The 14312-nt window shown below is 39.5% G+C and overlaps 1 protein-coding gene across 4 annotated transcripts in view; it reads left to right on the forward strand.

The window, feature by feature from the left end:
- Nucleotides 1–14312, forward strand: part of CSMD3 (CUB and Sushi multiple domains 3) — a 767725-nt gene that overhangs the window by 429442 nt on the left and 323971 nt on the right. For all 4 annotated transcript variants that reach the window (XM_075415663.1, XM_075415665.1, XM_075415666.1 and 1 more), the window contains 3 exons: nt 971–1153; nt 2273–2599; nt 12525–12719. In XM_075415663.1, coding sequence (XP_075271778.1) covers nt 971–1153; nt 2273–2599; nt 12525–12719 — 705 coding nt within the window. The remainder of the gene's footprint in view (nt 1–970; nt 1154–2272; nt 2600–12524; nt 12720–14312) is intronic.

The following is a 14312-nucleotide window of genomic DNA, read 5'->3' on the forward strand; positions in this document are numbered from 1 at the left end:
ATGTGGAAAGAATTCTTTACTGTTAGTGTGGTGAGACACTGGAAGAGGTTGCCCAGAGAAGTTGTGGATGCCACCTGCCTGGAAATGTTCAAGGCCAGGTTTGATGGGGTTTTGAGCAACCTGGTCTAGTGGAAGATGTCCCTGCCTGTGGCAGGGGACTTGGAACTAGACAATCTTTAAGGTCCCTTCCAGTCCAACCCATTCTATGAAATCAGGTTGAATTGTCCTATGAGCTCGTGAAATGCATACCAGTGAGAAATGCTTTTTGGAAGATGCCTCTGTGGTTGTATCTACCACTGAAAGTTCAGGACAGTATGAAACTTCAGGGAAGATCATAGCTGTAACAATTGCAGAAATAGGAGAGAATCACTCAGATACCGTGCAGTATAGTCTGCTGAGGTAAGATGCTATTCAAGTGTAGAAAAGTTAGTTTTACATGTGTGTACATAATGTGTGTGTATATAAATGTGTGTGTATATATATACTTTTATAGTTATGTAGCCTTCTTGGGACTTTGGGCAATTCTTTTTGTGTCACTGCTCCCCTTTTTGCCATGTCATTAGTTCATCAATTTAAGCTGTATTGGAAAATGGACGTTGTTTACACAGCTGGATGCTGGTCTCTGTTGTTAGTTTGAAGCACTCACGTACTACAAATGATATTTTACTTAATATTATTATTGCTTAAAATTTACAAAAGGGAATGAAGTAGTAATAACTTCCTCACATCCTTTTAATTTCAAGTACTCTATTAACACAAAGAGCTCTGTTTTTTCAAAAATCCTTACAGGGCATTTCTCCCTTAAGAAACTGAGGTATAGAATCAGACTCAGCGGTGCGTTTCAGCAACTGTTATGTAGATGTTTTTCATTGGCTTATAATAATGTATAGTTATTTTCTAGATGTCAGCATATACCCACCAGGAGTATGTTTTGTTCTTCTAGATATAAATTTCTTATTTATTTCAACAGAAATTGAAAAGGAAAGCTGTGGAGATCCTGGAACACCATTGTATGGTATTAGAGAAGCGGATGGATTTTCTAACCGTGATGTTTTAAGGTTTGAGTGTCAGTTTGGATTTGAATTAATTGGAGAGAAATCTATCATTTGCCAAGAAAACAACCAGTGGTCTGCAAACATACCAATCTGTATTTGTACGTACCAAATCTTTTTTTATTGTTATTTTTAATACATAACCTTATGATAAGTTTTTCCTTGTACATAAAAATTTTATGTGATTGATTACAGAGTTAGCACAATGCAATTCATTCCACTGACAGGATGAATTTCCTTTTGTTTGGTAGTGGATTTTCCTAATGATTATGCCCAGGACAGGTTCTAGAAGTGCTAAAATATGTTTTCTTTACTAGCAACTATTAAAGCCATTTTCTTTATGTGAGCTGATATAATGTTTTATAATTGGCTTTTTGTAGGATTCTGTAGATTTTATATGTATGATTCACTTTTATAGCTACTCTTATAAGTTAATGTATTTCCTTAAATTAGAAGTTGCTGAATTGTCATCAAGCGTTTAAATTATTTACATTTTTTCTCCATGTATTATCTATGAATATCTTCTAGTGCTCAAAAGATCATAGACATTTACAGCTCTCTTCCAGTTATTTTATACAGCATAAGTAAAACCAATGTTGTGGCACATATTTGTGGCAACACCTTTATTAGCATTTCCACTAAAGTAGTATAGATCAAATATATTTAGAGTGCAATCAGTTGCTTTCATCCCCACAACTCAATTTAATATGGCTTAACTGAAATGATTGACTATGAAATATTATCCTGATAACAACAAAACAACTCTGTTGTCTCTTTGAGGCTAGTTAATTTCTTGAGCTCTTGTGTGAACAACGAATGATAAGGGCACTATTGACTTTCTGCCTCTTTAAAGTGCTCAGTGAGAGGTCTGCTCATCTAAACAGTTCCCTAAAGGAGAGAAAGGAGAGAACAAGAGGTGCCAAGTGATTAAGGATTGTTGAACATGGGTAAATCGTAAGGGCTGATGTGAGCTTCCAATGCAACAAAGATGTTCTTTAATACCTGGGGGCTCTTCTTGGGAGGTAGTTCTATTGCGGTGGAAGGGAATAAGGAGATAAAAAAAAAGAACCTTTTTCTGGATTCACAGATCATAACAAGTACTAAATTATTCAGCTGAGGTAATCAGCCAGTTTAAGGATGTCTTACAAAACTTAGTAATAAAATTAATCCTTATTGAAATGTTTTATTCTGTTATCTAATTTCTTTCTCTTTCTTGTCAGTTCCTTGCCTTTCCAATTTCACTGCACCAATGGGAACAGTTCTTTCACCTGATTATCCAGAAGGATATGGGAATAATTTAAACTGTATCTGGACAATAATTTCAGACCCTGGGAGCAGAATCCACCTGTCTTTTAATGACTTTGACTTGGAATCTCAGTTTGACTTCCTTGCAGTTAAAGATGGTGACTCTCCAGATTCCCCTATAATAGGAACATTTACTGGTGCTGAAGTTCCCTCCCATCTTACCAGTAATGGTCATATTTTGCGTCTGGAATTTCAAGCTGACCATTCAATGTCAGGACGTGGATTTAACATCACCTATAACAGTGAGTGATAGTGCTTTTTTATGTATGTGTGTGTTTTGTGTATGTGTGTGTTTTGTTTTCAACATACTGTTTAGAAGATATGCATAAGCATGTAAAAATGATGTTATGGTAATACACCTTCAAAAAAATCCTATCTACCTACAAATACTAATTTAGGTTTTTAGATTGTCTTACAAATACAGTGTTAGGGCTGAAAATAGATATATATTTACCTTTTATGGCATTAGAGATCTTTGTGATGGGAGTGTTTAGAAGACTGACAAACCAGGCCAGTTTCAAACTGTGAAAGAGAACTTTACTAAACTTTCTAACAGCACACTTTGTGCTGCTGGTTAAATCCTACATCATGTTAATCACCATCATCATCTGTACAAAACTGCTGCTCTTGAACACTCATATGCTCATTTAGCTGTGAATGTGTATAATACCCCAGAGCTGATGGCTGCAGTCCATGCTAGCTCTTTGTCACCAGGGTTAATGTGAGCAGCTGTACGAGTTCTTTGATCAGAGAAGTTAAACGGCAATAGGCATTTCTTCTTTTTCTCTGTTATACCTTCCTGATGGCTGATGATTTTAAGCTATTTTTCCCACTCCCAGAACAGGAGATCTCCTGTTGTCCTGGTGGTATTTTCTTTGATCTTTTTTGTCTTGCCAGTCATCCTTGTGTACTCGGAGGACGCCTGTCCTATTTGCAGTCCCTTGTGCTTGTCTTTTGTTTAGCAGTATTTTGCTACTCGGATGCCTTCTATGTGCAACTACACCTGTCTGTCTTTGCCCTTTTGGTGATCAAATGGCTAACATGTTTATGTAAAATGTTTCTATGTTGTGACTGGCTACACCATTACAATGCTAATAAGAATACTTACATACTGTTCTTAGTTACTCTGGTTTGGTATACTTGTATATAGGCTGGAGGTAAGTTCATATTAATTATATCCTCATTAATACACTTTTAACTTACAGCTGTAACAGCCACAGAGAGAGAAATTTCTAGACTGCTATTCAGAGTAAATGCAGTAAATAGTAGTTGGGCTTCTGTCTTGAGCGCTCTGAATTGTACCTACCTATTTGTAGCTTTTGAAAGGGAAATCAGAATATTCTGTCACCTTTTGTATCTACTTTAACTATTACACAGAAACAGAGAGATTTCTATTAAAATGGATTTCTGTATATTTCACTCCCTTCTGTCCTATGGGAGGTGAAAAGGCTGACACTAACCAAAAACATACATAGCTTCACGTTTACTACTTGGAACCATGTTTACTGACAGCATAATAATTGAAGATGATGACATTAAATGTCTTCTCCGGTACTAAATACAATTAGGACTTATTCACCTTACCTTTTGCTGGCAAAGTCATTATATTTTTCTGAAGGACATATGAAGAAATGCTTATATTGTATTGCTATCAAATTACTTGGCATTTATCCCTTATCACAGCCCAGGCAGGATATATTCCCAGCTAGGTCAGACGTTATGATGTAATATGTAAGCCCACAGCATGAATAACACTGCAAAATACAGCGTGAAGCTTTCCTGGGAGCATATGCAAAACTGAATTTTGCCATCCCAGAAGTGAAGTGAGAAGGGCTGGGTTTAGCCAAGTTGTTTTTTGGGGGAGTTGGAAGGAAATTGGAAGGAGAAGAAATGCCTGTAGTATCAGGCCTACTGCTATGTATAGAAGATGGCAGGGATAAGAGAGTGGCTACTGGGGGATCATCACATTCTTCAGCCAGAGTTGCCCCACCTCACACATGCCGGGTCTCAGCATCCGTGAAAGGACGGGGACGACTCTCACACGCATTGCTAAGATACACAGTCGGAATACTTTATTTTCCCGCTTGTGCAGTTATATGCATTTTCCATATCTGTACACACGATTACGCTTACATCGGATAGGCTACAGACATAAATCACATGCTGTTCACACGCCCCACATTCCCTTATAATTGGTAACTATGCACTAACGCCAATAGCAACAGACTGCCTCCACGTCCTTGAACACATCTTATTTTGCTAACCCACACCATGTGCGCTATCAGAACTTTCTCAATGGCTATTCTTAGCTGTCTTTTCCAACAAGCCTGTTAAATCACACTGTTTTGCTTAAGCGGCGTAGTCGTGCTAATTCTCAAGCTACATCGACCCCAACACACACATTTGAATTTTGTTTTTCTTTTTTTTTTATTTCTTATGGGAGAGGTAACAGAGCAGTTTTCCATGCCAACAGGTAGACAAAATAAGCAAAAGATGATGGACTTTTTGGCATTTCCAGAAGTCTGATGTCATGAGTAACTGGTCCCATTCCTGTCTTGCTCCCTAACACCTAAGAGTAAAATTCCAGAGGTTTATTTGGAATGTAAGTGAATATTCAACTACATTATAGAGAGCTGTATACCCACATCTCCCCTTCCCAGAAGAATGTGTTACATGCCTGGCTGTATGAAAAAAATGATCATTATTGTTGAAGATGTTTTACTCTGAAAAAAAAAAAAAAAAGATCCATTAAACCAAAGAGGAAATGAGATGAAGTGAGCTTGGTAATTGAGAGACCCAGACTTCACATTTTTCTCCAAGGAATGTTAGTAACTAGTATTGTTTTCATAAGATTGCAAGGACTAAATTCTCCTGTGGTTCTCTACATTTCTTACATCACAGTTCGCCTCTCCATTTGTTTTTTTCCTCTTTCTTTTGATTTGTTTTGTTTTAGGTTATCAGTCTTTCAGAGAAGTGTTTCTTCTGGCCTACCTTGAACACTGCTGTCTAAATAGCATTGAGATCAGATGACAACAGATTACTGTGTAAACATTCTTTTTCTGATACTGTTTTATATTTCAGCTCCCAGCCCTCTGTCTTAGTTGCTTCATCCTCAGGTCATTTCTCACAAATGTAGAATGTGAAGAAAATGTGGTGTCTTCTTACTGGTTTCTATAGCTACCTGTCATAACTGCAAGCTAAACTTCAGAGATGTGGCGAGGTATCTTAGTACCATAACTAACTATTGGAAAATCTGAGGTTATTCAGTACTATTGAAATACAAAATTAGTTATGATGAAAATTAAGATCCATGTTTCGTAACAGAAGTTGCAACATTTGCTGTATGTTTTCTTCTGATTCATGTCCATTTATAAGAGTTCTGCATATTTCTTTAATGTTTGACTCTGGTGTGCTCAATGGTGTCACACCTAAATCTAGTGACTAGGAAAAAAATATTGGACAGTCTAAGGCTTTTTCTTGGATAAAAATTAGGCCTCTGTATAAATGGATATTCTCAAGTCATCCAATTTTGAAGAACTGGAATGAAATATAGGTCAGTTAAAGTAGGATTTACTGTAAAAATGAAAGATGCAGATGTTTAGCATGGAATAATCCTTCTACCTAGTTTTTATCTAGAAATAAAAAACCTCATCAAACACTGTCAAGAGTTCAGGTTTAATATTCCAGTGCCATATAAATATACTTATCAGAATAAATTCTAGTCCTTTAAAAAATTTGCAGCTTTCCTTGGGCATGTGGTGGTCTGATTATGATATCTCTCAATTAACAGTCACTTAAAGTACATGCTGACAGTATGAAATGGTACAATTTTGATTTTTATAAAGAAGTAACAATGCAATATTAACTTCTACAAGTTGTATAATGGAACTCACTCACCCTGAAAAAAATTGTTTTATAGAACTGTTTTCTATAATTCCGTAGGTTAACATATTTATATTTTTATTTCTTTTCATGGGTGTGTTTAAGCTAGAATGGAGGTGTGCATCTGTTTGCTAAACTCTGTAGATAAAATCTACTTACAAAAGCAAAAGTATCTCCAGAAGATGTGCCTAATCTGTCTTCAGTAAAGATAGCTGCAATCTGATAAATTTCAGAAGTAATCTTTCCATAATAAATAGTTTAATGCCAAGAGAGAGGATAAAAAAAGGAATTAATATAATTTTCACTCAGTGTTGGCATTTGTAAACCTGAAGTTAATTAACAATAACCATTTTCTGCTAACACTGCAGCTTATATATTTCAAAACTATGAGTCTCTTTTAGTCCCCTTCAAAAGTAGATACAGTATATCACAGAAAAGGTACAACGTGATCAACCTTTTCTAAAAAGAATATAGGCTACTAACATAACTGACCTGCTGGAAAGCAGCTCTGCAGAGAGGGACCTGGGTGTCCTGGTGGATGACAAGTTAATCATGAGCCAGCAGCGTGCTCTGGCTACCAAGAAGGCCGATGGTATCCTGGAGTGCCTTAAGAAGAGTGTGACCAGCAGGTCGAGAGAGGTTCTCCTTCCCCTCTACTCTTCCCTAGTGAGGCCCCATCTGGAGTACTCTGTCCAGATCTGGGCTCCCCAGTTCAAGAAAGATGAGGAGCTACTGGAGAGAGTCCAGCAGTGGGCTACAAGGAGGATTAGGTGATTGCAGCATCTCTCCTCTTAGGAGAGGCTGAGGAAGCTGGGCTTGTTCAGCCTGAAGAAGAGAAGGCTGAGAGGGGACCTTATAAATGCCTATAAATATCTCAAGGGTGGGTGTCAGGAGGACGAGGCCAGACTCTTTTCAGTGATGCCCAGCAACAGGACAAGGGGCAATGGGCACAAACTGAAGCATAGGAAGTTCCATATGAACATGAGGAAGAACTTCTTCCCTCTGAGGGTGATGGAGCCCTGGAACAGGTTGCCCAGGGAGGCTCTGGATTCTCCTTCTCTGGAGATACTCAAAACCCACCTGGACAAGGTCCTGTGCAGTCTGCTCCACGCAGGGGTTTGGACTATATGATCCCCCGAGGTCTCTTCCAACTTCTACTATTCTGTGATTCTGTGATTTTGTAAATAACTTCATTAATGTTTTTGAGGTATAGGGTGGAGAAAAAAACTGAGTTACTTGTACTTAATCTGATTTTTAAATAGTATTGCACCATCTATTTTTATCTCATGTTTATTTTTATTATGGCAACTTATGTTGTCTCAGATAACTATTCTCATTCCAGTAAAACTAAACATAAATACATCTTCTGTTAGAAGTAAACAAAAATTATTTTTCAAATGCCTTATCTTTGAGTTAGTTCACGAAGTCTGACAGAGATTTCTAATAAGTGAAATTTTGGGACAAGCGCACAGAAATGTGTGACTTGAAAACCAATCACACAGTGAATGGCCCAATAAAAAAACTCTGTGATTTTCAGCTTGGTCAGATCCTTTTATTGGTTTATTTCTATCTGGCTATGCACTACTTTTGATGCAAAAGGGGTAATGAGGCAGGTGGGTGCTTTACTGGGTACAGCAAAACACAGGAACATAGCAACCTGAAATTACATTGGTTTAAGATTTTATAGAACTGCATACTTACACCTGGCTTCTTGCTTCCATTTTATATCCAACACCCAGGAGCCCTTAATGACATTTCTGATCCCTGTGAAGGTATTTACGAACTCAGTCATTCCTTAAACTTCCCTCTAATAAGCTATATGAATTGAATTCCACAATTCAGGGGAAAGTCTGAGTCTTTTCTCATATTTGTGACTCCTTTATGAATGCTTCCACTTTATCTACATCTTTGTTTGGTTATGGAGATCAGAACTAGACACAGTATCTGAATATATTCACATAAATTGCAAGCAATGAAGTTATATAGCCTCTCTGCTTCAGTCTGGGTTTCCTAGTTTAGGACAGGACAGACAAAATGCACACTCTAATTGCTATGCAACAGTTGGAGCCATGTGAAGGACAATGGATATTTATTGCCTGTGACAAAGGAGTTAATGCAAAGAAGACTACAAAGTCATGAGTGATCATGTCTCTCTCTCCCCTTTCTTCAGTGGTAGAAGCAGGTGTTGTCAGTGGTTTGGAGACAGTGTATCAGCTCCAGCTGTGAGAGTTTGGTCCCAGGCATCCCTGGAGGTGATCCTTTGGCAGGCATTGCAGGAGCCTTTGGGCTGAGGTGTACCAGTGCTTTGAGGTGGAGGGCATCTTCCGGTTTGTTTGATTTTGGCTGGATGGTGGACTGATTTGAGCTGTTGCTCATTGATTGGGGTGTAGGAAGTGCTGGGCAAATATTTGTCTATAAGTTTAGATCTGTAATTTCTGCCAGTTATGCAGATGTTTTTGTTGCTGTTTTCATTACAACTTTTTAATTGTGCTTTATCTAGCAAAAATTACAGCCCTATGAACTACACAGCGAAACGCCACAGATGTGAGCATCTGACATCAGCCTAATTACTTGAGTGATTTCAGCTCAGTAGGCCAAGACATTGACAACTCCAGATCTTGTTTTTATAGCCAAAGACTGCTTTAGTCTGTTTTACTGCTGTGATAGGGTATGTCCATCATGGCACACTTTTGCAGGCACTCCCTTCTGCTAGACTTTTTCAGTTTCAGTACTTTCAAAGATAGAATTCTTAGAACTGTTATATACTACACAGAAGAATGAGTTTACATGTCAAGGTACTAAATAACCTACAAGGTTTTTGCATAGCTTTAAACAATTTTTCACAATTGTTTTTTTTATGAAGTATCTCTTTGTTATTTGCTGTTCTTTAGACTTTTGTTTCTTCTCTGATATTTTCCTCTGAAAGGGTTAAATTTTCTCCAAAGCTATTGCTAGACTTATCGGATAAAACTCGTCACAGGGCAATCTACCAAAACAATCATGCCAGTGGACCACTCCTTTCTGGCCATATTTCCAAAGACCTTTCAAAGCAGACTTCAAACCAGATGAGTTATAGTTAGCTTCATTCCTGCCTTCCTATGTCTTGAGATCTCTCCAGTTCCTTCCCTTCACATTTATTTGATACAAAATGCAGGTCTTAACGTCCTTCTGAGTTAATATCAGAACTGAAAGTACTCCAACATCACCCTGTGCTGTGATTACTCTGACTGACTTTTTTCCAGATACTACTTAAATACCAGTATAATCATGATAGTTGATGAGTATAAATGCCCAGAAAACTAGATCTCCTCTTTACAGATAATATTACATAAGCAACCTTTCCATGGTTTCTTGATTTATTGATGATGGGTGAAATATTAATATTAAGGATATATCTCTGTGTTCTTTTTCTTTTCAGTTTAAGGCTTTTATTCAATATCCAAGCCCCAGCAAAAAACTTTTCAGAAGTATAGGCAGACTGAATTTTACTTATCAAGTGATGTAACTGCAGCCAGACAAGGTTAAGAGACTGATTGCTGTCGTTGAGAAGGGTTGTCTTTCACTCTCTTGCCTCCCATAGTCATTCAATTCTGTACAAGCACTTCCATAGAAGCGGCAGGAAAAGCCACATCTCTTGATTCCTGAGCTGAAATACAGAGCAATGAATTGATTGAAGAGAGAGCCATAGATGTTGTCTACCTAGACTTCAGCAAGGCTTTCGACACAGTCTCCCATAACATCCTCCTAGGGAAGCTCAGGAAGTATGGGCTGGATGAGTGGTCGGTGGGGTGGATTAAGAACTGGCTGAATGACAGAACTCAGAGGGTTGTCATCAGCGGTGCTGAGTCTAGTTGGAGGCCTGTAACTAGTGGTGTCCCCCAGGGGTCAGTATTGGGCCCAGCCTTGTTCAACTTCTTCATCAATGACCTGGATGAAGAGTTAGAGTGTACCCTCAGCAAGTTTGCTGATGACACCAAACTGGGAGCTGTGGTGGATACACCAGCAGGCTGTGCTGCCATTCAGCGTGACCTGGACAGGCTGGAAAGTTGGGCAGAGAGGAACCTGATGAGGTTCAACAAAGGCAAATGCAGGGTCCTGCACATGGGATGGAACAAACCCCATGCATCAGTACAGGCTTGGGGCGGACCTGCTGGAGAGCAGCTCTGCGGAGAGGGACCTGGGAGTGCTGGTGGACGACAGATTAACCATGAGCCAGCAGTGTGCCCTGGCTGCCAAGAAGGCCAATGGCATTCTGGGATGTATCAAGAGAGTGTGTCTAGCAGGTCGAGGGAGGTTCTCCTTCCCCTCTACACTGTCCTGGTGAGGCCTCATCTGGAGTACTGTGTCCAGTTCTGGGCTCCCCAGTTCAAGAAAGATGAAGAGCTACTGGAGAGAGTTCAGTGGAGGACTACAAGGATGGTGAGGGGATTGGAGCATCTCTGCTACGAGGAGAGGCTGAGGGAGCTGGGCTTGTTCAGCCTGAAGAAGAGAAGGCTGCGAGGGGACCTTATAAATGCTTACAAATATCTGAAGGGTGGGTGTCAAGAGGATGGGGCCAAACTCTTTTCAGTGGTGCCCAGCGACAGGACAAGGGGCAATGCGCACAAACTGAAGCACAGGAAGTTCCAGCTGAACATGAAGAAGAATTACTTTCCTCTGAGGGTGACGGAGCACTGGAACAGGCTGCCCAGGGAGGTTGTGGAGTCTCCTTCTCTGGAGATATTCAAGACCCGCCTGGACAAGGTCCTCTGCAGCCTACTGTAGGTGACCCTGCTTTGGCAGGATGGTTGGACTAGATGACCCACAGAGGTCCCTTCCCACCCCTACATTTCTGTGATTCTGTGATTCTGTGATTTTGAAGCCTTAATAAACTGGTGTCATACACAAGCTAGCTATAGCTAGAGTCAACATTTATCTACATTTGCAGATAACAATATTGAAAATCTATCTCTGTGTTGTCTCAGTCTAATAAGAAGGCTGTCAGTCCCCTCACTGAACATGTTGGCTGTGCATAAACTATCAAAAAAGATTTTGTAACCATATGAAAAAGTATGGGATTTCATAATTTTTTAATGCCATCCTGAAATGGTAGACAATTATTCAATTAAATCATTATTTTCACCCCCAATATATGTGGCATTTCTTAAATCAAAATGTCCATAAATGAATGCTTCCTCTTGTCTGTTTTTATGATTGTTAACACTTCTGTGATGCAATATCTGAGAAATCTTTCTGCTAAGTTAATGAAGTATTACATTTTTAAATTTCGTGGGGGAGCTTGGATATGTTTTGTCTAGCAGACGCATTGGTAAAACCACAGAAAAATCGTGTGAAAATTATCTTTTTAGGACAGTTCTTTCTAATGTCTTCATATGTAAACATATTTATGAAGATATTATTTGAAGTCATCACCTGAGGAAGATGGATATAGTTCTTGCAATATTTGTTCTCACTGAAAAATCAACTTTTTTTTGAATCTAAGATTTATGTGCAGCATTCTTCTTAACAAATAAAACATCAAAATATAATAAATACTTAATACGTATCTTTAAATGATATTGCTGTAAATATGACTTTGCTCACTTCTGGTAGGAAGATAAGCTTGTTTGTTTTCCCAGTGTAAGATGTGTTCCGTAGTAAAAGTCATGGACTATCTTTGTTCTAGTATCTAGATATATACAGGGAAACTACAACTTTTTTAATTTGCCTATAGATAAACTTGACCTTTCAGACGGATTGGTACGTACTAGGAAGTTTTTTGACCTTAAATATAACAATATGGTTAAAGTTTCAGGTTTTCTTTCTTTTGCGAACCTCATCCATTTTGTAGCTGTTCATCGGCACTTGGTACAGGAAACAAAATAGACTATGGCAATGTCAGTCACTCTGAGGTCAGTATGGCTCGAATGGTCGTGACAGTAATTGTAAATACAAAAGATGACTGAAGTTGTTCTATCGTAGGTGCTTGCCCTCCCCTTCTGATGGCTGCTTCTGGCCCATTGTAACATTAGATAGGATGTGCTGTTGGAAAGGAGAATGTAGCCATCACTGAAAACTGCCAGCACCTAGGAGTCCAAACTAAGATTCTTGCTGGTATAATTTCATTATATTTTAAGACATTTTTTATACTAGTATACATTTCATGCCATTGGTCAAGCTTTGGCTTGTGATTGTTTCCTAATATAAATTATTTGTTCTTACTAGCAGAATAAAATCCTAAAAATGTCATCTTACTTGCAAAAATTATCACACTATTTCCCACTTGCTTTTTTTTCTTTTGAAAAGCATTTGGACATAATGAGTGCCCTGATCCTGGAGTGCCCATCAACGCTCGGCGTTTTGGTGACAACTTTCAACTGGGGAGCTCAATTTCTGTTATTTGTGAGGAAGGATTTATTAAAACACAAGGAACTGAAACAATTACTTGCATGCTAATGGATGGAAAAGTAATGTGGAGTGGGCCTATTCCTAAGTGTGGAGGTATGTATAATATTTCTTTCTGATTCCAGAGAACTTGTTGTAATATCTTCTGCATATTGTCATCAAATGAAGTTCAGATTTTTGCAAACAGGTAGAAAAAAGCTCCTGTAAAACCTTGTCCTTAATAAAGGAGTTGTGAGGCATTAGCTTTTACTGTAACCCAGTCTGCAGGAGTGAATTTCTCTCATAACTGTTATAGAGACAAAAGAAAAACATGGAAAAAAATGGCTTAAACATCAGTGATGTGAGCACTGCTATATAAACCCTGTAACAATGAAGGTTTATCTAAGAAACTTATTAGGACTGGAATGGGAATAGTCTATGCAGGTCATACTTTCAGATAGCTCTCATTTGGCACTGGTGGAACTACAAATTCCCAGAGATAATTTATGCTTGAAAGGATCATTTCTGCCTTTTCCTTCTTCTTTTTTTGAAGTGTTGTTCTGGTTTTAACTGCAGCCCGCAACAAAAGCGCCACGCGGCCGCCCCTCCCCCTGCCGCGGTGTGGAGGAGAATGGAAAGAAACAGGCAGAAACTGGTGGGTCGGGATAAGGGCAGTTTAACAGAACAGCAAACAAAGGGAACAGTAACAACAACAATACAGAAAAGGGGAATACACAAAACAAACCAGCAGAACAGAACCGCTCTCTCGGACCGCACTGCCGCCGCGTGTTCCGAAGCCGCAAGTGAGTTCCCGCCGCCCCACCCACCGCCCCCCGGAACCCAGCATGATGGCACATGGTATGAAATACCTGGCTCTGTTTGGCCAGGTTGGGGTTGGGTCAGCCCACCCGGCTGTGCCCCTTCCTGGATTCTGGTGAAAATTAACCCTGTTCTGGCCAAACCCAGGACATTATCCACCCCTTATTCCATACCATCTACGTGGTGCCCAGGTCTCCCATTGTCCAGTTCATCACCACCACTTCTCCTGTCTCCAGATATCATTCCCTTAGTCTATGGATCATCACTCTAAAGTGTCCGTTGAGTTCATCTAATCCATGACTTTGGGCTCCATCTGTCGTAATGGTCTTCCGTGGCAGGAGAGGTGATGTGTGGTAATGGGCTGTCACTTGCTGCATCCGGAGCTCACGGCTGATGTATCTGGTGCGGCCCGTGCCCACAGTCTGCAGGTTGGAGACATCGATCTTGATGAATTTGCTGGGTGCCAGTTGTTGAAAACCAGGTCCAGTCCCATCATCGCTGTGCTCTGCTAGATTTTCATCAAAAAGTCCATCCTTCTTTAATCTGGACGATTCTTACTACAATACTACTGGTACAACACATAACAATTACAACAGTGATAACAGAGAGTGACAGGGTTATTTAACAATTAACTTTATACAATTTATTTATTTATAGACTATTCTCACCCAAAATCAAATCCCCATGAGGTATACATCGGACTTCCCCATCCTTCTGCATTACCCACCAGGTACACCGAGGTCCTTGAGCAAAAGCATTCCCGCGGACGGGCTTGCCTTTGCCCGAGGCAGGACTAACCCAAACTGTCTTCCCTAACATGTTCCGCATGTGCACTACAGGGACTTTATCCCCTTCTATGGGGCGCTGAGGTTTTGACTGGGCAGGACCAGC

This window comes from Opisthocomus hoazin, chromosome 3, assembly GCF_030867145.1.
Source record: "Opisthocomus hoazin isolate bOpiHoa1 chromosome 3, bOpiHoa1.hap1, whole genome shotgun sequence".
Taxonomy (NCBI): domain Eukaryota; kingdom Metazoa; phylum Chordata; class Aves; order Opisthocomiformes; family Opisthocomidae; genus Opisthocomus; species Opisthocomus hoazin.